A 27,130-nucleotide genomic window follows, 5' to 3' on the forward strand; every position below is an offset into this window, starting at 1 on the left:
GTTATTTTGACCTGTTCCACCTCGGTAGGTCTTAATGATCTTGGCTATATTTAATTTTAGTTTTGTGCAAAAAAGGTTTATTTTAATTTTGTCTCATTTATATTAACTTAACAGTTTAGCCCTCATTGCCAATACTAATCCATTTTGATCTGATTGGGATGCGTTAAAAAAGAAATAAGCATTACAATTGCAAAAAATTTTGCAAACCATTGCAGCATGAAATACTGAGTTAAATGCTTGCATTTATGCTAATAAAATGATTTCATTTAACGTAAAAAACTTTTTAGATTTAGAGTTTGTTGCAATAATGTTTTGTTAGGTTTTTAATACAGTCCTAAAGTCATTCATACAACTCAAAGACAAGATTTTATGGAGATTAAGTTTCTGAATAAACAGTAATAACATGTACACAATAGACTTAAATAATAATGAAAAGTTGTCACAGAATAAAAAGTAAATACTTTTTGACAGAAAAATAACCATTATAAGTTCACGGTGATGAATGATAATTTGCCTTTTTAATGTTTATTGAAGCTAGTTAAAAGGATTTTAATTCGTTCAGACACATTGTCCCGGTTTTGATGACAACCAATCAACATATTCAATCAACACTTCCCCCATCACCCGCGGTAAGTGGACCATTTGCTTTTTTAGGCTTTTTTTTGAACGTCCCATTTACCAAACGTTTGACGCACAATGGTCTTTAGTAAATCTCTTGTTTTATAAGAAGTAGAACTTCATTACTTTAATGAATCATTTAGCTGTGATGTTTTTAAAGCCCACCTAATATCCCCAGATAAATCCCGCCTTCACACAGCCGCCCAATGATTTAATGACCGGGGGACTCTCTGTCAATCATCCTTTTCCCCGCATCTGATAGGCTGAGTGTGACAAACGGTGGCGCGTTAAATTCTTATTCCAAAATGCTGATTGGTGCGAACTACCCGACATGCCCCGCCCCAAGCGGATTGTTTGGAATGGTCAGATGGACCGATGGAGACACAGGATGGCAATCCGGACCGCTGAAAGCCTGGACATGTGAGCGAATACAATTCTCTACAAATTTCACTTTTGGTAAGTCTTCAACGTGCACTAACCTCCCCTAATGTACTTATTTGTTTATATTACACTTGCTATGTTTACTATTTATCGAGCTTTATGTAATAAGTGGAACATGAGGTTTGGGTTTTCGTTGTTTTGATTTGTGCATTTAATTATTTTTGAGATTTTTGTGTTATTCATAGTTTATTATACTAAAGTACAATAGTATTATTGTTGTTATAATAACAATAACAACCTTTGCCTGCTTAATACCAGAGTATGTCGTCATTGGAATAATAATGGCAAACAAAAGTTACATATTTTCAATTAAATCAACACAATAGGCTAAATACTAAAACCTACGAAGACCAAATTATACCACAAAACATAATTACAGAAGTTTCACTGATAAAGTGATTACTAAATAACGAAACAGTCAATCGATTAAATTACGCTATTTCTTAATATAAACGCCAGCGTTACGCGCGGTTTTACAGCTCGTGACATTCACAAGCCTTCATCATGTGTGACGTGATCTGTTGTGAAATATTAATGTAGCCTTACGCGCGGAGATGCGCTTTACTTCAGTTATGAATAGCTAATGCTTTGCCTTCCTGCCTTTCTGGAGTGTATTCGTGTCTCCCTCGTTAGTTTGGACAGGATGTGGCCTCCTGTGGTCACGGGATGAGTCTGATGGACTTCAAAGCCATGTCAGCAGCAGCACTGATGGGGCTGTAAACAGCTGTGATGCACACTGTTTGTTTGGATGCACATGTTTGGTTCCAGCATCCGAAAGTGTCTACTTTCTGCGTCTGTAAAGTGTGTGGGGTATTCGCAGAAGCCACGGACTTATGGAAAAAGAAGGCAGCTGAAAGGAGAGAGAGAGGCAGGAGTGCTTCTTTTCTTTGAAGAGGAGAGAGAGAGGGTGGGATGGCGGGGGTAACAGGGTTGGGGGAGGGAATTGAACATGCATGGGAGAGCTCCTCTGTTGCCCTGTGAAACGGAGGACTATTGTCCCAGGATCCTTCCCTGAGGTCCCCTGCCACTCTCCCTCCCCCATCAACTCTCTGTCCCTCATACTTTTTTTCACAGAGTCATTCTTTGCTCGTCCAACCCTTCTCTTCTGAAACAGTTCACGTTCTTGTCTAACTGTAGGTTTATATGACAGTTCAAATTGTTTTTGTTTGCGATTATTTGGTGACGCTATTATCACGGTATTGACTTAAGCTACAGTAAGGATTACTTTAACAGGTTATAATACAAATACTTAAGAGTATTGCTTTATTGAATATTGTTCAGAGTAAACAAATGTTTCAATTTAATTAAACGGCAAAAGGACTGTAAAGTGTATAATAGGTCTTTTTTTTTTTTTTACAATAAACTCATTAGTAAATGTTAGTTAACAGATTAAGATCAACAGTGAGAAAAAACAAATTTATTACAGTTACTATGTTCATATTGGTCAAAAAACAATACAATTTTGTTAATTACATTTAATAAACTCCAGTGTTTCCTCTAGGATTTTTCAGCTGTGGCGGCAGGCCTTTTACACAAATCCACCAACTACCTTTTGCGTTATTTCAATGACAAATGTCGTAAACACAGTATTACAAGTCGAGGTCGCATACATGTAATGCGAGCATGTAAATCTATTCGCTTGCATACCGATTTCCTCTGTTTGTGTACAAAACTTCTTGCACGCCCTTAAATAAATGTTGCTGAAGTGCAATATAGTGCAATTATGTAAAGAGTATGTGTCCAACATTTATTAGATTTGCAAGGAATATTTCTGAACGTCTCCAATAGACCTACCGAGCGGCATTAATGCATCCTAAAGTAAAGTTAAATGGCTATAAACTCCAGCAAGATAAAGTCATTATATGCAGAACCATAGACCTTTAGCTGTAAAGTATAATTATGTAAACAGTGTTCATCTTAACTGAAAGCTACGCCGTGTTTGCTGGCCTCACGCATTGCGCAGCCCTGTTTGTCACTCAGTCAGTCAGTCAGTCAGCATGTAACCTTAAAGGGTTAAACAAACGCACAGCACTATTACGATTATAGAAAAGTTTGCACTGTTAAAATTAACTTACTTTTTAATACGTTTTGGTGCGATTATAACCTGCTATTAAAAAAACAACAAAGACTGAATGTTTTGAATGAAAAGTTGTATGAATTTTGGGATGAATTTTGGTTTGGCGCCCCGCCATGGAAAAATTAATTTAGCGGAAATCTTAAACTGTTTCAATTTACAATCAGACTTCGACTGCCATTTTAAATGTTCAGTGAAATAAAAAACACGTCAGTTTTGTTAATCTAGATATCAGTATTGTTAAAAAAAACTGATATAAACATATAAAGCTTGCAGTTTGTCACTTCTGCCTAAATGTATCAACGATTGTTTTCATATTATCTCAAAGTTTAGTTTTTCCTCAAATCTTGACCAGTTAAATGCCTTCTAGTGTCTGACATTCCAAGACGATTTGCTGCACTTGAGCTCAACCACTCACACTAACAGCGACTTTGTAGCTATCTGTCGCTCTGGATGCTGCAAACACAGGGGTCTGTAGGTCTACAGCATTGAAAATACAACCGGCCTCTGAGTAAGCTGAGAGCTGTCGTTTAAGAAAGTCGCTCTTCATTTTCATAAAGTTGAAGGATTCTCAACTTTGTTGAGTCACTCAACACGCCCACCTCGTCGCCAATGTTCGCTGTCGGAGACGGAGACAGAGGTAGCCGGATATCAATTGCTATTGCTAGTTACTCGTAGTGTAAATGAGGCTACACTGGCAGTGAAGTGATGAAACTAAAACTATATTGGCTATTTTTTAAAGGGGAGGGGCTACTCTATGCCTCGCCCTTTATTTGTGTTACCTCAAACATTGAATAAAATTGCACATTTCTAAGTGTTTCATGGCACCTTTAATGCATTATTCGGCATTAACAACAAAATGAAGATGACCTAAGATTAATAAAGCTCTTGCAGTTTTCATTGTGAGTTAAATGAACTAATGTTTACTATTGGAACTTTATTGCGCAATGTTAATGTGCAAAAGCTCTAAAAAAGGTCACTTAATTTTCAATTAATATTTCAGCATGTGATAACCCAGATTAACATGTTAATATATTAATGTTTTAACTAGTAGGCTAATTAACTAACTAATTGATTCTTCAGTCATTAAACGTGGTTATGAATTGCATTTACAACCTGAATATTCTTAAAAAGCACTCTAAAAGTTGAAATAATAAATAATCACAGTTTTTTGGTGCTAATAGTATCAATATTGTGCATTATCACGATATATTCTTGAATATCAGCATTTCTCTACTAACTATCACACAAACTGTTTTTCATGCCACTCAGACACACATTGCCATCTCTTTGTCTCCTCGGTGTCTTTGGCCCCCCTCCCGGCGCGCTCTTAATTCAGTGCACTATGTAATTAGTGTGGGTTGTGTCCATACTGCAGAACTACAATGCCGTTGAGAGATGCTCCGCTTAATGAACACATAACCAGTCTCACAGACATGCAACTCATTAGACTACAACAACTCTAGTGTCTGAGTGCCTGTGTGAGGCATGATGGCATGTTTAGGGCAAAGTTTGGAAACATTAAAGGAGTTTGCTGGTTGTTTTCAGTTTTAAAGGGGAGGTTGAACAGGTTTGGCAGGCGATGTGTTGAAACAATGGACTTTGTGACCACTTGTGTGAAATTACCATGGTAAATGGTAACAAACTATGAAGCTTGTGCATATATTACACAGTTATTGTTCAGTTATATGAACTTGAATAAAGCTTCAGAGACCGGCATGGAACTTAAATGCAGGCATTTACAACAGTGCACAAATATTTTTCCAATAGGGATTTTTAAAATGTCTTTAAGTTAAGCATTTTAAACAGTGGTTTATCTAGGGAACTATCTAGTTACATTTATACTGAACTGAATCTGTGTTAATTTAACTAGAACTACACCAGCATTCAGTACTCTCCTGTTTGCCTGAGTTGCTGGAATGTTCCACAAATTTAAAATTCTGGGGTTTTGTTTTCTATTTTTCATTTATGTTAAGCTGCTTTGAGACAATCTACATTGTGTTAATCTATATATAGACATGAAAATAAATTGAACTGAACTATGCTGAGAAGTTTAACCTTACTAAGGTTGATTTAAAGCGAAGAGGTATATGAAAACTGGATTAAAACTAAAACTCCCAAGCAGAAATTTATAAAAAATGAGAGAGACATTACCTGAATGAACAGTTGGTAAACACAACTACATCTTATTGATGAACAGAATTTATTTTCATCACCAATTATCATAGTAGAACAGTTTCTCAAGCAGTTTGTGATGCATTTTGGAAACAGGAGATGAGCACCTGGTCTAATGCGCCACCTGGCTTGAGAAGCCTGTTCTCAAAGACTTATTATTTTGGTAGCACACATAGTCTGATTGCCTTTGCCAAATTTTATATGAGCCATTTTAATCTAGATGAATCTAGATTAATTCCGAGTTGAATCTCATTTAAAAAAATTAATCTATGCCCACTAGGGCTGTGCAATTATTCGAAAATCCGATTTCGATCTCGATTTTGGCTTCTATTGATTATGAAAAACCATTAATCGAAATAAACAATTATTCAATCATATACCGCCCCCTTTCCAGTTTTACATTTGTTGCTCTGCAAAGCTCAGTTGCACGTGAAAATGACTAAAAGCATGTGCTGTAATGTGACGTTTGCAGCATGGGATGCGCATCATTCATATTTTTAAAAGCGTGAAAGAGCGCATGCTGGTGTGTGTGTGTGTGTGTGTGCACACGCCGCGCTTAGCTTCGGTCAGGCTCGGAGATGAGCAGAGCACACACATCTAACGCCATCTTAATGTGAGCGCTTTAATGGTCAAATACATGCACATTTGTGTCAGAGCGCGCCATTCAGTGAATATTCATATTAACCCTCATTTGTGTAATAAACAAACAAGTTGAGAATCAAAAGACATGTGAAAGAGAAATCATATCAAAGCCACACTATTCTTTAAGTGGCAGTGCGCAATATTCTGAGAGGGGTCCGGATGCAGACCTGGTGAAGTGCAATCTGGGCTGCATCCAATGCTTTTTAATGGGTTCACCTAACCCCACCCCTAACTAGCTCCATTTGAGTGCATTGTGTCTGACATTGCATCGCTGAGTGATGCAATCTCAGCTCGCATCATAAAGGCTGCATCCAGATACTATTGAATATTCCTGCTGCCGCCTGTTTTTATTATTATTCAAACAACAAATGGAGAAAATCCCTCAATGCTCTTGACTGAAGGACTTTTGTAGTGACATTCAAAGGCTTAATTTGTGTAATTAGACAAGATATTGTAAAACTAGTTTCTTCTGCAGACAATCAAACATATATATTGCTTAAGGGGGCTAATAATATTGAGCTATTAAAATAGATTTCAAAATATTTAAACCTGTGTTTATTCTAGCCGAAATAAAACAAATAAGACTTTCTCCAGAAGAAAATATATTATTGAAAATACTGTAAAATATTCCTCTGTTAAACATCATTTGGGAAATATTTATATAGAGAATAAAATCACAGAAGGGTGAATAATTTTGACTTCAACTTATAATTGTTTTGAATAATCTTGATTACAGTTATGTCCAAAATAATTGTGATTATGATTTTTTCCCATAATGGAGCAGCCATAATGCCCACCTATAAATGTAATATACATATTTAGTATCTAATTACTTTTCCTTCACCCTGCAAGTGACATATTTAATTATATGATGGTTTTGGTATATATGTTTTTAAATTCCCAGGCGTACATGATTATTGCGGATGTGTGGTATCAGTTGTTCTTCAATTTATTCCTATATTTATAAGAAATTTTAGTACGAAACTTTTGATGAATCATGATTTATTTATGAAAACTTTTGTACACATATTTAGTTTGTATGCATATAGGGGAAATTTCAAGTAAACAGCACCTGTAGTTCTGTAGTTTGTAATTTTTAGCAATAACACATTTGAAATTTAATGTATTATTTTAATATTTGTGAAAAAATATATTTGCTGTGAGAAATGGATAAAATATTAATTTGCAAAATAAGGTATGAATCATGTCAGTCTATAATATTTATTTATTTATTTATAAAATACTAAAGTAATATTTATGGCAAAATTAGTAGATTTGTGTATGTGTAATGGACGGAAAGGCCACTAAAAGCATTAGCCAAAACATTCAATAGAGATTTAAACAATGTTATGATGACTAAAATAAATCAAATACATTTTTGCATGATAAATCTAAATTTTAATGAATGAATGCATATATACGGACAGTTTTAGCTTACCCAATTCACCTGTACACCATGTGTTTGGACTTTGGGGGAAACCGGAGCACCCGGAGGAAACCCATGCAAACGCAGGGATAACATGCAAACTCCACACAGAAACGCTAACTGATCCAGCCGAGGCTGGAACCAGCAACCTTCTTGCTGCGAGGCGACAGCACTATACTGTGCCACTGCGTAGCCAATAAACAATAAATTAAAATTAAACTATCATCACATATAAAATAATGACAAATTCTTGCCGCAAATAAAGCCATTTTAAAGAACTTTAGGTTTAACCTTGTAAACATACTATTTTTTTGGCTAATGCATTTTGTTTTAGCTACATTTAGCCATTTATGTACGTGCTATTTGTAATTCTGTTATTATCCTGCCAAAATTCCACAGCAGAGAAAGTCAGCGGAATCCATCTCAGACTGCTCTCAGGGAGTAGTCTTAAGCTGCATTCATAGTTATGTTTAGATTGTACAAGTGGGATATGGGAGGAAGTAAGTGGTCACACAGCAAGTGATTTATTGTGATTGTGTGTGAGTGAAATGCTTCACACCCCAACTGCATCATTGTTCTGCCTGTTTGGGACGACAGGAAGTCAGAGATGTGACACAGAGAGGAACAGGAAGTGGAGAACAGGGTGTGGAGCTGCAAAACAGGAAGCAGTCAAACAGGCAGATAAGATGACCTCTGAGATGATGTCCCACCATCCCTTTGTTCTTGTCCCTAATCTATGACTTTCAACCCCCCTCAGCCAATCACACAGCAGATGGCCTCTCAGCTGGCCAATCACTGTGGGGGTTATTCTTTCACAGATGGGAGCTTTCTGTCATGGCGTCCAGTTGAACCAGATGACACGGCTTAGTTGGGCTATTTAGGCTAGGGAGGAGAAACTTTGCACATGGAAATGTGCAACCTTGTTTTATTTCTGTAACACATAAAGTAGCAAACTGTCTTTAAACCTTTTGTATTAACATTTTAACTATTAATGAAACAAACCAGCAGAGAATGCACATTTTAGCGATGCTAAAGCAAGACAAAATAAAATCTATACAGTTGAAGTGAAAATTATTAGCCCCTCTGATTTATTCGGCCCCCTGTTTATTTTTTTCCCCAATTTCTGTTTACATTTCTAAACATAATAGTTTTAAATACTCATTTCTAATAACGTTTTTTATTTTTATTTTATTATACATTTTTTAATTGATTTCTTTTATCTTTGCCATGATGACAGTAAATAATATTTGACTAGATATTTTTCAAGACACTTCTATACAGCTTAAAGTAGCTTAAAGGCTTAAATAGGTTGATTAGGTTAACTAGGCAGGTTAGGGTAATTATAAAATCAAAACAAAATATTGCTTAAAGGGCTAATAATTTTGACCTTAAAATAGTTTTAAAAAAATTTAAAACTGCTTTTAATCTAGCCAAAATAAAAAAATAAGACTTTCTCCAAAAGAAACAATGTTATCAGACATACTGTTAAACAATTTTTGGGTTATATTAGAAAAAGAAAAAAAAATCAAAGGGGGGCTAATAATTCAACTGAATTCAACTGAATGTTTATAATTAAGAAAATAAATATAATAAAAAATAAATAATAGTAATACAAATTAATAATAATGATAATATGTAGATAAAAATGAATGCATTATTAAGATAAAATAATTATAAAATAAAATTAATTAATTTAATTGTGACATACCTATAAAATTCAAGTAAGCCTCAGTGGGAATATGAATGTTTTATTAAATAATAAATAATCTTATTCAATCTTCAATCTTATTAGTAATATTTTTATATTATAAATATATGTATTTTTACAAACTATATAAATGCAATTTTAAATAAATAATACTAAAAAAGAAAAATAATTATTTACTGGGGATACTTTGATCAGGATCTTTGCAGCTAATACCGACCACCGATTCCTTGTCATGGTGATCAGCCGATACTGAGTACCGATTCTAATGCTTTCTTGTACTCTCTTGTCTTGCTCATTCACTCTTGTTGCCATGATTTGTAGGTATTTGAACTCATTTTTTGGAGTTCACAGAGCCGGTATGAATATGCTTCCGGGAGAGCTCATAAAGTTGGATGAGACACTATACAGGGGCAATTGTTCCGCTCACATCCCAGTAGCTCAAAACACTGGTAATTCCATTGGCTGCAAGACCATCACTCGTGCAAGTCACGCCAATAGACTGTATAAACAGGTTATATTCTGTAAATATATCTGTATATATTTTAGCTGTTGTGACGCAAGCGCATCGATTGCTCACGGTCCCAGGTACCCTTTATCTCCTCACGTGTTGTGGCTGCTGTAGGCTATGTATAATATACAGGAGCACACGTGCGTCTTCCTCTGCTTGTAAACTCATAAATAAACACCTGTGATCGGTTCATGAGATCGGCCAGATTGGTGAGTACCAATCAAGTCATGAAATGTGATTATGAGACGATGCCGATCGATCGGAGCATCCCTATTATTTACTAAAATAATAAAATAAGTAATTAAATAAAACAAAACAAACAAACAAAAAAATTCAAGATAATTGCTTGTTTAACATGGAAAATAAAAAACAGGTGGCGCAGTGGAAGCACGTGGGTAGCATGAAGGTCGCTGGTTCGAGCCTCGGCTGGGTCAGTTGGCATTTCTGTGTGGAGTTTACATGTTCACCCTGTGTTCACATGGGTTTGCTCCAGTTTCCCCCACAAGTCCAAAGACGTGTTTCAGGTGAATTGGATTTGCTAAAAATTGTGTCTGTGTCTGTCTGTCTGCCTGTGTGTGTGTATGTGTGTGTGTGTGTATAGATGCTACCCAGTGATTGGTTGTAGCTGGAAGGGCGTCCGCTGTGTAAAACATGCTGGATAAGTTGGCGGTTTATTCTGCTGTGGCGACCCCAGATTAATAAAGGGACTAAGCTAAAAAAAAAATGAGTGAAGGAATAAAAATCACTTTACTGCCACTTTTGCCATATGCAAATTTTTCTTTGTTCAATTAAGAACTCTTTAAAAAAAAAAGGATTTTTAAATGATATTTTAAAGGATTTTCTATGATTTAGTTAATAACAATATTCAATAATAATTTGAAGACCAAATCATTTTTAAAATAGGAGATAACACAACCCCTCTGTCAATCAAAGTTACGTTTTCGTTGTAGATTATTTCAGCAAAATAAAATGAAAGATTATTATATTATTATTTAATGTGTATCATATTATTAACAGATGTATATAATGTTCACATGTTTAGTGTTTCATACATCAAGTTATAAAACCACCTTAAGTATATCAGACTAATGATTAGTAGTGAGAATGTCATCTGTTTCCTCGAAGAAAGTGATCAGTTTGCATCTGTGCTGCTTTGATCTGCAGCCGGGGGCTCGGCTGATGCACAGGATTACTTTGTATCTTCTTTCCTTAATGCTTTGTAATCCTGCTTGTGGAGAGAGTTCAAGTCTGTGTTTCTGTTTGTGTCGGGGCGGATTGAGCCCCGTTTGTGCTCAACGTTAGCAGTGTGATTTTGAAGTCAAAGGTCAGTATGGGCTTTGACAAGTGTAAGAGGGTTAACCAAAATCTGAGTAATTCAGCTCGCTTTTCTCGCTGTCCCACTTTCATTTCAACATTCACTTGCTTTCAATGTGTGGGAGTCTATTATATAACACGAGCTTCATCCAAATACAGCTGAAAACTGAGTAAACATGATAGATAGGCCTTAGAGCTAGGTCGTCAGTGCGCATGCGTGTTTTTAAGTGCCTCTATTATGCTTTTTCGGATGTAACTTTTATGTAATGTGTAGTTTTGTGTATGTAAATGGGGCTTTTTATTTTGAAGATCCAGAATTGCTGGAATTGAGTAGTTAGTAGGATTAAGTATTGTTTCGGATTTTAAAATACCAATGCCAGCTGCATAGTTGATCCTTTTATAGGTACTGGTGGCATAATGATGTCTGAACTGAAACTTTTTTATAATGTTTTGTTTATACATTGTAAAACACATTACAAAAAGATACAAAATAAAGGACAACAAAAACATGTAACAGTAAGAAAGTACACTGAAGAGAAAAAAAAACACACTAGTGCAATCTCGCGTATAGAAAACGTGCTGACCAGAACGACCAGAACTTGTATCCAGCACCAAGCTGGGAGTTTGGGGTAGGGACTCAATCAGAAACAACAAGGTCAAGCTGAAGAGTTTGGACTTGTTTGCGAAGGAGTTCCCAGTGTCAAAATAGTGCTAGGTTGGTGAAGAGATGACCTAATTTCACAAAATAAAGAACATTTTTTATCCAGCACGTGTGAAACGTCTCTTCCACTTCAGAAGAATTAACTGCCTTGCCAGAAGGGTTAAGAAGGCTACAAACTAAGGCCCCATTTACACTAATACGTTTTAGTTTTAGAATGAAAACAATCCACGTCCACACTGGCATTTTATCTATCATTTTTGAAAAGATCTCCGTCCACACTACACTGCTGAAAACACACATCATATGACCACACACACATTCTGTCATGCGCTGCAGCATATGCGCACGTCTGAGCTCCGGGCAGTCAGCGGGTGCTTTGAGCATAGCTTCACGGATGAGAACAGTGACGTCGGACAGTTCATCAAGGATCTTCTGCTGTGTTTCATCATCTACTATTGTTGTTAAACGTGAAATTTAATTAATCTTGTCTCTATTTAACAACTCTTTGGTCTTGAATCTATCCCCTGTCCTCAGGTAATGTGTTTTAGCTGAGCGCAAACATAAGTTAATATTAACCACACACTGATTCCGCACATTTGACTGATTGCTTGCCTTTTTTCATTTATTGTATAAACTCACTGTGCGTAAAACTTTTATAATGGCCATTGTTGATTATTAAAACTGATATTCAGAAAAAGATTGGGTATGTTTCATATTTTTCAATGAAAATGAAAGAAGGCAGTAATGTTATCCACCTTATTCTTCAATGTGGAAGTACGCCTGTTTTCACAATTGTTTTAGATCTTCCGATTCAGTCGCCTATGGGAGAAATGACAAGGAATAATAAACGGCAAAAAACGATCAAACTACTTGCTCTACAAACAATTGTGTTCATGACTATACAGACAAAGCAGAATAATATAATAAGAAATTTTCAGTTTGCTACATCAAGCAGCGTAATGAGTTGTTTTTAACGTCTAAAAATGTATGGAAGTGAATAAGAGTGGAAGTCTCAAGCCAAAAACAGATTTGAATGGCTGGGCCCGCTCGTACGCAAAGAATAAGGTCAGTAGGCTCTGTTTTGTTATAAATATTCATATAGAGAAGATGACGGTCATATAATTATGTAGCTACATGATGCCTCAACATTTTTTGTGTTTATATCTAACATTTTTTGTGTTTGTGTTAATGATTAAATTAATATCAAAATGTAAATAGCCAGTTCCTGATATCATGTTTTCATTTTATTGTTGAGATAATGAAACAATGTAGCCAGGCTGATGTGAATGAGGTTATAAATGACTTTTGTCCCATTGAAGATTCACCCGACGTGTCATCGGGAGTCTGTTTTCCATCTAAAACTTGCGAAGTCTGAACTTAAGGAAGGAAAAACTTGAGTAAAAAGCCCCAATCAGATAGGCGAATGTCGGCAGCCTTGCCTCCATTTTCAGATGTCTCCATTTTCCCCCATCCACACTAACACGGAGCAGCAGTGTTTAAAAACAAAAATGTTTTAAACATTCAGGACTCAAAAACTCCAGGGGCCTCATGTACGAAGACTTGCGTGGAAATCTTACTAAAACATTGCGTACGCACAAAGCTGTAAATGTGCGTACGCAGAAAAAAATTCTGATGTATGAAACACTGCATACGCCGAATCTCACGCATATTTTTTTGTACATCCGAATGAACGTGAAACTGAGCGCAACATGCACGAGCGCAAAACCCCTCCCTGCCTCCTCCCCCGTATGAATATGCTAATGACTATGCTAATGGCAAAACCCAACGAAAAAGCAATGGCAAAAGCAAGGAAAAAGAGAAACTTTGAACAGAATGTGAATTGGAGGTGCTCCTTTCAGAGGTAGACCGGAGAAAAGCGGTGTTATTTGCAAGTTTGTTCTCCGGAATTAACAACAAAAGAAAAAAAATAGAGTGGGAGAGTTTAGCTGATACGGTTAACACAGTTGGGTCTGAACATTGCACTGAGTGCATTAAAAAAAATAAATAGTGTGGTTTATAACTGAAAAATGTTGCAGCACCCTAAGCAGTCTCAGTGGCGCGTTCGTAAGACGCATGTGGTCATGTTTTGACACGTTCGAGTCTGAACTCGGCTCGAATCCAGCGTCTGATGAACTCTTTCTTCTTTTTTTTTCCCCGCTACATATCAGATTTTGCCAACTATTTATCACGAGAAAGACAAGTAGGAATCATCAATAAGTTTGTGCATCATATTTTATTTGCACATTTATTGAATGGAAATGTTTCTGATTCACGAATGCAAATTCATCTTCAGATAGTGTCTTTATAGCAATGTGCGTGCAGTAGATAGCTCAGATTACATTGGGAAAACAGGCGACTACTGCAAATTGTGCTTTAATGTTTAGCTGCTCAACTGTATGGTATGGAAACCTTATTTACCTGCTAGATGAACCCGTCTCATACAGCTGCCATTGCAAGGCTCAGACACTTGTAGAGAGGGATTTAACACAACTGCCTCTAGGAGTCGCCAATGGAAATAAAACAGACACGCACAAAAAATGTGCGTACGCCTGCCAAAAAGCTGCCGTGAAGCTGCGCACATTCCCACGTTCAGTTCATTGTTAGTAAATCCAAACGTGAGCGATTCTGAGCGTGAAACCTGGCGTACGCAAAGTTTTTGTGCGTACGCAACGTTGATACATGAGGCCCCAGGTTAGTGTGGACAGAAGGCGTAACCGTAGCAAACCTTTTGCATTTTAAAACTAAAATGTATCAGTGTAAACTGGGCCTAAGTCTGCAAAATAAGAGGGTAAAGTGTGGCCAGGTGTGAGAACCCCAAATAAACTAATAATTGGACAAGGTGGAATATCATAAGTGGTAATAGTAGACAATGAGTTTAAAATTTTCCTCCAAAAAGAAAGCAGAGACCAAAAGGACAAAAACATGATTTAAAGTAGCTGAACCAGAATGACACCTGTCACACTCAGGGTCAATAGATGGGTTGATGTGAGCTAACCTGCTTTTGAACCCGGACCGAATCTTAAAGAAATGCCACAAATATGATGGTGGTTGACAGTAAATAGTGGCCTTTTTACTTGTCAAAAGTCTTTAAATTGAAGAGTATATTAAAAGATTTCTTGTACTGTATGTAAATGTAGTTGTTTTTTTAACACCAAATAGCATTCACAGTGCTAATAATAACAGCAAAGTAATCTATATCTTGGTATGCAACAAGCCAGTTTAAAATTTCAGCATTTCTTCTGCTGAAATAAGACCTTATTTGCCTTCTCTTGCAAAATATGACACCTCTCCAAACTTATTGATTGTCCTGTTCTATGACAAAATTGTTTAACTGTAGAACTACCAAGGCATTTGTTTTTAAATTTCACAATATAATAATTTTGTTGAAATAAAATCTTTAAAATTGTTGTACCTTGACTTTCAAAAAAAATGTGTATATGATGAACATTATTTTATTAAAAAATACAAAACACAGAAGACTCCTGTTTTTGGCAACTCTGACAAACTTAAATATTACAAAAAAGATTGTAAAAACTGACAGCAGATATTCATTCATTCATTCATTTTCTTGTCGGCTTAGTGCCTTTATTAATCCGGGGTCGCCACAGCATAATGAACTGCAAACTTAACCGTCAGCACGTTTTTACGCAGCAGATGCCCTTTCAGCTGCAACCCATCTCTGAGAGACATACACACACACACACACACACACACACACACAATTTAGCCTACCCAATTCACCTGTACTGCATGTCTTTGGACTGTGGGGGAAACCGGAGCACCCGGAGGAAACCCACGTGAACGCAGGGAGAACATGCAAACTCCACACAGAAACGTCAACTGAGCCGAGGTTCGAACCAGCGACCTTCTTGCTATAAGGCAACAACACTACCTACTGCACCACTGCGTCACCCTTGACTGCAGATATTTAAATCTATATTATAAAATGAATAGTTCCGGTCCTTGATTCCGTTTATTTATTTATACAGTGACAATGTACATGACATGTTGAGCCACATTTGATGTCTGTTGCTTGGCAAACATTCCACTATCTGCACTTATCCAAAGAAACTGTGTAATTTGCATAATTATTAGCTGTTTCATTTGATGTAACTAGGTAATGTGTAGAGGTGACACCGTGGCTCAGTGGTTAGCACTGTCGCATCACAGGAAGAAATTGTTCAAAAATCAAACAATAAATAACGCTGCAAAGACTTTACTGTTTAAACAGGTCAATAAAACGATTTTCTATTAAAGCTTGCTTGTCTCTGAATGCTTTAAACTCTTTTAGCGCTTAAAACATGGGCAAATGAATTTTGTTTTGCTACATTGACAAAAAAAAGCCTAAAAAGTACATTATGTTGCCCAACAGCAGCAATATTTGTCAATCTGTAGAATATCCTCTGCTTGTCGCTATATGTGGGTGGAGAAATACACAAGGGTGAAGGGTCAAGAGGCTGTACAAGTGCTGTTGTTTGGAGAATATCGCACGGCTATCAGCAAATCAGATTGAAGAACCAGACATATATAAATATTTGTATAAATATATATAATCTCAATACAATCAATATAATTCTGAACTATAGAATCCCGGCTCAACATTGCAGTGTGACTATTGTGGATATGCACATTGTGATATTGATGCTGAAACAATATTTTGTGCAGCCCTAATTCAGTGTTTGCATTTTGTCTGAACAGGTAGCGTGCGCTGCGGCTGTGTGAGGGTCAGTCATGCCGCTGGTGAAGAGAAACATCGAGCCCAGGCACCTGTGCCGCGGGGTGTTACCGGAGGGCATCGGCAGCGAGCTGGAGTGTGTGATGAACAACACACTCTCTGCCATCATACGCCAGCTCAGCAGCCTCAGTAAGTCTCCTACCCCTGTTTACCTGGCTAATTCGGGACTTAGCTTTAGCTTCTAATGGTATTTAAGCTAATTAGTATGACTAAAGACTAATTGTAACCCATAGTGAAACAAAGTACCACAGCAGTTTGTGTGTTTTCAAGATTTAAAAGTAATAATAATGAGAAGAAACAGTTCTTAAGATGTTTTCATCAGTCTGAACAAATGGACCACACTAAAATGTGTCGAGCTTGTCCACTTTTGACCACTTCCAGAGGTGCTTGGATGTGTGATGATATCCAACATTTTAATATGCTGACTTGGTGCTCAAAAACATTTTTATTATTATATATTTTTTAATATTATTTAAATGATTATCAATGATGTTTTACTTTATGTAGTATTTTTGTGGAATCCATATGGCATTATTTAGATGCTTTGATGAATAGAAAAAAACTGCAATTCTTTTTACCCAGAGTGGCATTTTTGGTCAATTTAATAAACTTTTGCTGAATAAAAATTATTATTTTATTATTAATATTTATAGCTCAAACATTCTGGTCATGCTGATCCCAAACTTACAAACATGATTGTGATATAACCATATACATTTGAATGATGTTATGAACAAATTTTCTAACAAAAAGGGAAATTTCACTTACACATTTCTCAGGTATTTTGTCTTAAACTTTGTACTAAAACATTTGAGGATCCTGACCAGTGGTGTAAAGTAACAAATTACAAATACTCAAACTACTGTAATAGAGTAATTTACTGAGTAGTTTTAAAAAAGTGTACTTTTTCTTTTACTTGAGTACATTTTTAGTGCAGTATCTGTACTTTTACTCCACTACTTTCCTTCAACCTGCAGTCACTATTTTATTATTTCCTGTCTATTGGGATTAGATATATCAGTCTGGTGATTCCTGTCTAATCCAATCGCACATAGAAGGTAAATGAACTTCATAATGAACTACCACAAGACACAGGCAATTTATAATTTCAGCAAACTGTTTTTAAGCATTAAAAAAATCTACGCAAAATCTTTACACGCAGTGACCCAGAGACTGTTTAGATGCATGTCACTGATGAGAAAATAACAGATGTTTACTGTATGATGACTAAATGGCCTTAAACACCTAGCAGGCACAGGATGTCAACATGACGCCAGATTGGCCTTGTACCCCAACATCACAGGGATGTTGCATTTTGTTTGGAAATGAAAATAGGGTTGACATTAGAACCCAACATCAGGCCGACGTTAGTGTCTAACGTCCAACCTAAAATCAACCAAATATCAACGTCTAATGGTGTTACAGCTTGACGTTGTGTGGACTTTATGACTATGATGTCTATCAGATGTTGGATATTGGTTGCCATACCTGATGAATAAATGTCAGTGTTTGATGTCAATATGACGTTGGTTTAAGATGTTGGCTCAACGTTGGATTTTAGTCACTTTCTAACACAACCTAAAATTAAGCAAATATCAACGTCATTTGACAACAACGTCCTTAGACGCTGGCTAGACATTGAATTTTGGTCACCTGACACATCCTAAATGTAACGTGTACCTGCTGGGCAATCTAACTTTTTATGGCGTGTGCCTGCTGGGCAATAACTAAATGCACTGCAGAATGTAAAGTTTACACACATCCACAAATGACATGTAAATGCATCAGCGTTTTTCAGTACTCTTCCCACCACTGATCCTAAAACATCTTAGCAACCAGTTTTGCACTTACATGTTCTTCAGTATCAAAAATATTTCAGCTTTAATGGATGTTATTTTAGTTTATTATAATACTTGAAAATAAATGTTTACTCACTCAAACCTTTAGGAGTATCTTTTTTTAAACACTTAAGATACTTTGAAGAATGTTGCAAACCATTATCCATTAACAGTAGTAAAAGGAAAAACCATTGATGTAGATGGCAGTATCAGTTTCCTAAATTCTTCAAAATATCTTTTTTTTTTCAACAGAAAAAGAAATTCAAATATGAGTAAACAGAATGTTTTAAAAACAAAATAGCACTAGATTTTAATGTAGTTAATTTCCTCATTTTTAATTAAACTTAATTCCTAATTAATTAAAATACACAGTTTTTTCTGGAATGTTTACTCTCCTTCATTTTTACTTGTCATTCTGTTTTGTTTCTTATTCAATTAGTCTGGCTGAGATTTTTTTTTTGATGGTGCTGTAAAATTGCTGTATTGTTTTCTAGTGTTATATATACATGATGTACACTATTGGGTGTTTTGTTTTAATAAAAAACTTCTATAAATAAAGAAAAAAAATACACATTATGCTACATATAATAAATATAATTAATAATAATTAGTGATTTGTTCTTGCTCACTTGTGATTCATCTCTGTTAAAAATACATAAAACACATGAATCATTTTGTTTCCACAGTTCCTGCATTACTTTACACCAAAATGTCCATTTCTTATTCACTCTAGACATTTGTATTTCCATTTTGTGTGGTCTATAATTTAGTGGTCCAGTGGTTTCCTCAGCTCACAACGCCAGAGGGAAGCTTTTTAATAATAATTCCTCTTGACTCACGGGACATTACATAAGACCATTATCTTGAAAACATGTCCACGTCTCTGTGTAGCCAGCGACCGATTTGTCCATCCATGCATCCTTCCTATGTTTTTTTTTTGCATCCACCTGTTCTATAAGTGTCCATCTGAGCCCTGGAATGCCCTCCAGTGTCTTTACTGTGTGCTGTTTAGTGGATGCCTGTAGAAGGAGAGGCCTTTCGGTAGCAGCTGTGTGGATTAAATATAAATGACAGCCCACTGGACTTGAAGGCAGAGCTGTAGACGATGTGTGCGTGTGACTAAAATAGCATGTGCATGTCTGGAAACATGCTTTTCATGTGTTGGAGGGTGTAGTACTGGAAGCAAGTTGAAGTGTGTGTATGTGTGTGTGCGCATTGGGTCATAGGTCAAGAATTTGTAAGGAACAGATACTTTTCCTTCCTGACGTTTTTTTTTTCCTGTGTGCTTTTGTTTGATGGTAGTTTTTAATAGCCTCAGTTAAATTCACATTTCTTATGTAATGTTTCATATGTTTTAAGTTATTCACATGAAAAGCAGCATTTATATAGTATTATTAAGATGTTGTTGTTTTATTAATTTACATTAATTTATTTTTTATTAATAGTTTTATTCATTTGTTGTGCTTTTGATTTTTTTTTTTTACGATTTTTTTCTTTATTAGTTTTAATTAATTTATTTAATTGAATTGGATTCTATTGATCATTGTACTTGTTTATTTTACAGTTATTTTAACTTTACATGTTATTAAAATAGGTTTACTGTTATGGATTTACTAACTGTTATAGCCATGATGAAGATCCTCATACTAAAAAAAAAAGATTTAAATAAAGAATAAAAGAAAATTATTTATTTAAAATATTAAATAAAAAAGAGAAATTTAATTTTCAAAATAGAGTGTACAAAATTAGTGATTGAAAAAAAATGTAGAGAATGAATTCAATAAGGGTGTAACGGATTATGGTTGATCCGTGATTTGTAAGGATCACAACCCACGGTTCAGAACACATGTGGTCTGCAGATTAATTTTTTTTTACTGTTAGATTATTCCTAAATTTGTAACGATCACAGAGAGATCACCTCTCATGTCATTCAAATCAAAGGTATAAAAGCATGTAGGCTTTCTTGTATAATATAATGATGACAAAAGATTTTGTGGTAGGGTATCCGGGATGTGGTGGGTTTCTTAGGTTATTAAAGGTATTTTCTGTCACTACTTGCTTAGTCTGCATTAATGCATTCACTGTAATTCAGCTGCATGATTAATCATTAAAAGATCAGGATCTCAACCCCCACGCAGCATAAATTATTAATGATGTTGATTTGCATATGTTTACTTATTTTTTTTTATCGTTTTTTAAGTTAGTTATGAAGTTACACACAGTCAAATAACACAGAAGTACTGGGAAAACGGTTTATATCTTAGAGAAAACCACTGACCGTTTATGGTAAAGATTAAAATCACCCTCATATGCTCAAAAATGAAAGTTGTAGGCAGCAATTACATTATATAACCAATAGGTGGGAACATCCAGCCATCAAAAATAATTCTTCAAAAATGACACAAGTTGCAACGAAACATGAAGTTTTATGAGCGAATAACTGAATAATTTATTGAAAATTACACGAAAATAAATATGGGTTGTACAAATTATAATGTTAGATTTATACTTTTAGCATTATCAGCAACAGTTGTAGTAACTGGATATTTCACAGAATTAAATAATTACAATTTAATAATTATAATAATAATTTTTATTTAGCTGATTATTTCTTCATTTTATATATATATATATATATATATATATATATATATATATATATATATATATATATATATATATATATATATACATAAATTTCCATTTACATATCCCTTTTTATTATTACATTATTGGTGTTAATTGTGTTTTGTTTACATTTTAAAGTGTACCTTTTTACCAAGACAACAACAGTGTCGGCTAAGATTTTTAAGTGAAAAAAAATTAAACGTATTCACATTATATTATGCCATTTGTTCCCTCGTTTTTAACCTGATCTGTTTCCCTCATGAATGAATCTTCAGCTAACTCTTCTCTTCTCCCCAAGGTAAACATGCTGAAGACATATTCGGCGAGCTCTTCAACGAGGCAAACATGTTCTATTTGCGGGCGAACTCTCTGCAGGACCGCATTGACCGTCTCGCCGTCAAGGTCACCCAGCTGGACTCCACCGTCGAGGAGGGTGAGTGTTTGTGCTTCTGTGAAACAAGAGCTGCGTCGCTCGCCCATTCACTCATTCACTAATCATCGCTACATAATGCAGAACAGTCGAGTGAGTGGATGATATCAGGAAAAGAGGGAATAAAATTGAATGAGTGAATTCAGATGCTCACATAAAAAGCATGAGTCTGACCATGAGCTTGAATATCACTACATTTATCACATTCATTGAATTCATTATAACAAAGAAAACAACAGCACCTGCTCAAAGTCCCTTTAAGGCAGGTCATGTCACTCGGCGACCATCTTTGAAACATCTCTCTGTCATTTTGTTTCAATGGTGAAACATCAAATTTTCCAAAACTGTTTGCCAAGCTTGCACTTAAATTTCATAGTTGGAATCATCAAAGAGATTAAACAACACTGTCTCTTAAGTTTAATTTCTAAACATTTGAATCACACAAAATTAGCATATTTTTTAGGTTACCCTAGCTAATGCGCATGTTCACTCAATGGGAATGAAATCATGACACTAAACTCATTTTACGTTTTCTGTTTACACGCCTCGTCTGGTCTTGCTGGTCTAAGTAATTCCCAACATGTTCTTGATTGCAAAATCACCTCACAAAATGACAGCGATGGTTTTGTTTACTTTAATTGCTGTCACATGATGAACATTTGACGGGACGGACTGTACCTCACGTTCATTTCATACAGACTACAAAACCAAAGAACATTTGATTTCAGGTGTAGTTGGTTCGTTTTAAAGTAGAGATTTCAAGCTTTATGTGGATATATTTCTCATGTCAGCGAAGCAAGTATTTGCTGAGATTCCAGTACATCTGCTGACTCCAGAGGGTTCATGACATCTGCATAAACTGTCTTGAAAACACACTTCTGGTCGGAGACCCAGCCAGGAGAATCGTCAGTTTATGGCGATCGATGATTGGGTCCTCTACTAGAAAGCAGGGCTTCATTCAACATATCTACCACTGAACTTTTCCAATTCAAAACTTCACAAGTCACATGTCTTGTTTCTAAAGCATAATAACACCACTGTGATGTGTATTTGTTGTTAGAAGAATATACGAAAGTATCAAAATTATTTCATTAATCAAAAATAATATGAAAATAACAAGCAGCAAGACTATTTAAACACTATTTTCACAAAAGTAACCATACTTTGAGGTGCGGAGCCTAACAACAATGTGACAGAGAGAGAGGTTTTGCTTTATAGAGAATGGGAACGTGTTTTTACAGTGCAATGCATTCTGGGAATTTGGGACATGAGTACTTGGATCGCATTGATCTCTATAGGTTTATTGTATCCTATTATTTGCTCTGACTTGCAATAAACTGTAAGTTCTCACACTACAAATAAAGAAGAAAATCATATATTGAAATGTTTTCTTGCAGCAGCGCATTGTTACTGTCACTTACAGATAAGCTGGTTCATTTATTTGATAATCTGCATCAGTGCTCGGCTTCTCAAGTTTCTCTTTATAGCTGGAGACAGATTATCATGAAATGCATATTTTTTTCTAGACACACAAATAGAGCATTTATGAAGGTGTCTACATGTTAGTCCATTTTATTCTGTGAGTTTGTAAGATTTTCATATGGTAATACTATGACGCGGTCATAAATTGTGCATTCTGAAGCGTATTCTATAACATGGCAGAACGAAACTGGCCGTGGCATAGATTCTCTTTCTCTATAGCCCCTCCTCCCCAGCTCAACTGATAAATAACTAGAGAAGGACTAAAATAGATACAAAAATTATCATCGCTAATATTTTAATTCAGAAATTAAAGCCATAGCAATGACCTAAACATGAGCTATAATGAACGCTGATCAAACCCAGAAGTTTTCTCAGTATAATCTTTTTATTTAATGATAAAAAACATCACAGAATTGTGGAAGTATAAATTGAACAATGGTTAATGTGATAGTTCACCCAAAATGAAAAATCTGTGGTTATTTACTCTTCAAAAGAACAAAAAACTCAAACTCAAGTCAAGGTTGAGTCAATTATGACATAACTTTAATTTTTGTGTATATTATCCTTTTGATATTTGTTACATTTATTGCATAGTTATGGAAGAGAATACAGTATTTTGCCTGTTAGTACATCTGTGTTTATCCTCATTTACACACTTTGTTTGATAAAATGATTCAATTGCATTTCTATCCATGTTCTAAATAGAGATAGTCTTAATTAAAAGCAAAAAAAAAACATCTGGTTCTGACTTGTGGGATGACTCGGATCTGTGCGTCTCTAGAAGTTATTTTTATTTTTTTCAATTAAAAGATCAATACTGGAGTTTACTTTACCCTCTCTGGAGGCCGCGGGTAATGGATCTCTCTCCTTCTCACAGTCTCTCTGCAGGACATAAACATGAGGAAGGCGTTTAAGAGCTCTACTATACAGGACCAGCAGGTGGTGTCCAAGAGCAGTGTTCCCATTCCTGTGACCGAGATGTACAATCTGAGTGATAAACCACCACCGCTCAATATTCTCACACCCTACAGGTATGTGCCTGTGTGTGTGCGTTTGGGATTTTTGATTTTTGGGAAATATTTGACGTAATGAACAATGTTAAATATTTTTCAATCAATTTCCAATTTATCAATAGTTTTCATTTTAATTTACAATCGATTTCACTTACTTAAAATTGACATGGAATTTTATTTTGTTTAAAAATAATTTTATCTAAAGTTGAAATCAAAATTATTAGCCCCCTGTTTAATTTTTTCCCCAATTTCTGTTTAACAGAGAGAAGATTTCTTCAACACATTTCTAAACATACTAGTTTTAATTACTGATTTCTTTTATATTTGCCATGATTACAGTAAGTAATACATGACTAGATATTTTTCAAGACACTTTTATACAGCCTAAAGTAACATTTAAAGGCTTAACTAGGTTAATTAGGTTAACTTGGCAGGTTAGGGTAATTAGGGAATTTATTGTGTAAAGATGGTTTGTTCTGTAGACTATCGAAAATTATATAGCTTAAAGGGGCTAATAATTTTGACCTTAAAATGTTTTGAAAAAAAATAAAAACTGCTTTTGTTCTAGCCGAAATAAAACAAATAAGACTTTCTCCAGAAGAAAAAATATTATCAGACATGCTGTGAAAATTTTCTTTGCTCTGTTAAACATAATTTTTTTTAATAATAATTATGATTTTAGAATATGTAGCATATGAATAGCATTTTCATCTTTCTTTTATCTGCATTAATTATTTATGCCTACATTTATATTCAAATCACCCATTAACTTGCGTTGATTAATTTAAAAGTCTTTAATATTTACATTTTTCTTTAAATAAATTTTAACTTAAAAACATTTTATTCATGTTTATTATTTTTAATGAATTTTTTAGAATTTATAGAACTATTATTATTATTATTATTATAATATTACGATTATTATATTACTTAATAATAATAATAATAATAATAATAATATTTTCAACATTTTAGAATTCCTTTTTAGTTCATTGACTTAATTATTATTTTTTAAATGGCTATTTTTGAGTATTAATGTTATAGTATTCAGAAAGTTATAAATGTAATATATATAACATTTTTTTCATTTATTATAAAATTATTATATGTAGTCTTTTCTAATATCGAAATAAGTTTATTAATTATAATACAAGCCCAAACTATCATTATATCACCTGTTTACATGGCAACTTTTTTTTCCCAACTTTATTTATAGAAATTTTCAAAAATGTACAAATATCACACATTTTGGAATATTATTGTACATTTTTACATAGAGAGAGAGAAGTAAACAAGGATCTAAATGATTATGACAATTAATAACCCCAGATATATTTATATAAAAAATGATTAAAAATTAAACAACAACAACAGAAGAAATAAAATAATAATAATAAAATAAAAATAATAAAATGCCAACCAACCATAACAATTGTTTATACACCAAACTAAAAGCCTGGTCTTGATATCACATGAGATGTCACACAGCAGAGAAAAATGTCAAAATTAACTATCACCCAGTATGCAGGGAGTATACATTTCCATATATTCAAGGAGAGAGCCCCACATTTTATAAAAGTTTTTAGAAGAACCCTTTAAACAGTGTCTGATTTGTTCCAGTTTTATGAAGAGATAAATGTCATTAATCCACATGGAGTGAGTAGGTGGAGCAGCTGACTTCCAATGTAGTAAAATACGGCGTCTGGCCAGGAGGGACACAAAAGCCACAAAATCTGCTTTGTATCGTGAACAGTGAACTGACAAAGGAAGTGTACCAAACAGTGCTGTTGTAGATACAGGTTTAATTGCTTGTCCAACTACTTGAGACATTGTCTCAAATATTTCTGACCAATATCCAAATAGAGTTGGGCAAACATTGCAACTTTTTTAATTTACATGGCAATTAAAATGCAATTTAATTATAATAATATTTTCTTGATAATTTTCATCTTTGTTAATAAAAATTACAGTATTACTGTAATTACTGTAATAATTATTACTACAATATTACTTTCAAATAACAATATTAATGCCTAATTTGACTAACATGGATAGAATTTATTAATCTCATTATTTTTAATTTATCATTTTATCATTATAGATTATTTGATTCAATATTATTTTCATTATCAGAAAGCATAGCTTTCCCAGAGATGGGTTGCAGCTGGAAGGGCATCCGCTGCGTAAAAAACTTGCTTGATAAGTTGGCGGTTCATTCCGCTGTGGCGACCCCGGATGAATGAATGATGAATGAAAGCATAGCTCTGAAACAAAATTAATTTAATACATAAGCACATTAATGTACATTATATTTTTATCACCTAAACCAAAAACAAAATAAAACTGAATTTAGCCGAAAGAAAACACATACAGTTGAAGTCAGAATTATTAGCCCCTCCTTTTATTTTTTTATTTTTTTATTTTTTTATTATTTCCCAAATGAGTTGGAGAAAGTCTGCTAAAAAAACATTTTAAGGTCAAAATTATTAGCTACTTTAAATAAATTTTTTTTGATAGTCTACAGTTCAAACCATCGTTATACAAGAACTTACCCTGACCTGCCTAGTTAACCTAATTAACCTAGTTAAGCCTTTAAATCAGGGGTGGCCAATCCTGTTCTACCCATATCAAACGCACCTGAACCAATTAATTAGGACCTGAACACCACGTGATAATTACAGGCAAGCGTGTTTGATATGGGTTGCAACTGAAATCTGCTGGTAGGTGGCTCTCCAGGAACAGGGTTGGCCACCCCTGCTTAAAATTTTACTTTGAGCTGTGTGGAAGGGTCTTGAAAAATATCTAGTGAAATATTATTTACTGTCATCATGGCAAAGATAAAAGAATTCAGTTATTAGAAATGAGTTATTAAATCTATTATGTTTAGAAATGTGTTGAAAAATACTTATATCCGTTAAACAGAAAGTGGGGAAAAATAAACAGTAATAATTCAGGGGGGCTAATAATTCTGATTACAACTGTATATGACTTGTAGATATATATATATGATGAAGACAGATGCACGTGCAGAGGTGTTTTCTTTTGCAGTCTGCTGGAGGAATATAGAGCAGTCATGAATACTTGAAGCTGGCAGATGTAGTTCATGTGAACACCGGCTCTCAAGCTGGAGAAAATGGGCCACTCATGAATACTTGAACAGATCTAATGCAGTAGAGATGCTGCGCTCTGACTCATCTCTTTCTGTCTGTTCGGCTGAATGCGGTTCACAAAGTTGTTGGCCATTTCGCATAAATGATTAATGGCCAATTAATAGCACTTCTGGAAGAGCATCCAGTCAGAAAAGATGCATCAAGATGCTTTTAAAATCCCTTTCTCCTCTGAAGAGATGCGTAAAATGAATCAATTCTGATCAAGAGTAGTTACGTAAATGTATTTAGAACCAAATTTACCACACTCCTTGTTTTGTTGATGTGGTA

At 34.8% G+C, this 27,130-nt stretch overlaps 1 protein-coding gene across 1 annotated transcript in view; it reads left to right on the plus strand.

The window, feature by feature from the left end:
- The first annotated feature begins 1,028 nt into the window (after window positions 1-1,028).
- Window positions 1,029-27,130, plus strand: part of wasf3b (WASP family member 3b) — a 37,327-nt gene continuing 11,225 nt past the window's right edge. Inside the window, 4 exon segments of the mRNA NM_001080590.1 lie at window positions 1,029-1,074; window positions 16,266-16,431; window positions 21,067-21,201; window positions 23,558-23,711. Of these exon segments, the coding sequence (NP_001074059.1) occupies window positions 16,299-16,431; window positions 21,067-21,201; window positions 23,558-23,711 (422 nt within the window). The 5' untranslated portion in view covers window positions 1,029-1,074; window positions 16,266-16,298.

This window comes from Danio rerio, chromosome 24 (assembly GCF_049306965.1).
Source record: "Danio rerio strain Tuebingen ecotype United States chromosome 24, GRCz12tu, whole genome shotgun sequence".
Taxonomy (NCBI): domain Eukaryota; kingdom Metazoa; phylum Chordata; class Actinopteri; order Cypriniformes; family Danionidae; genus Danio; species Danio rerio.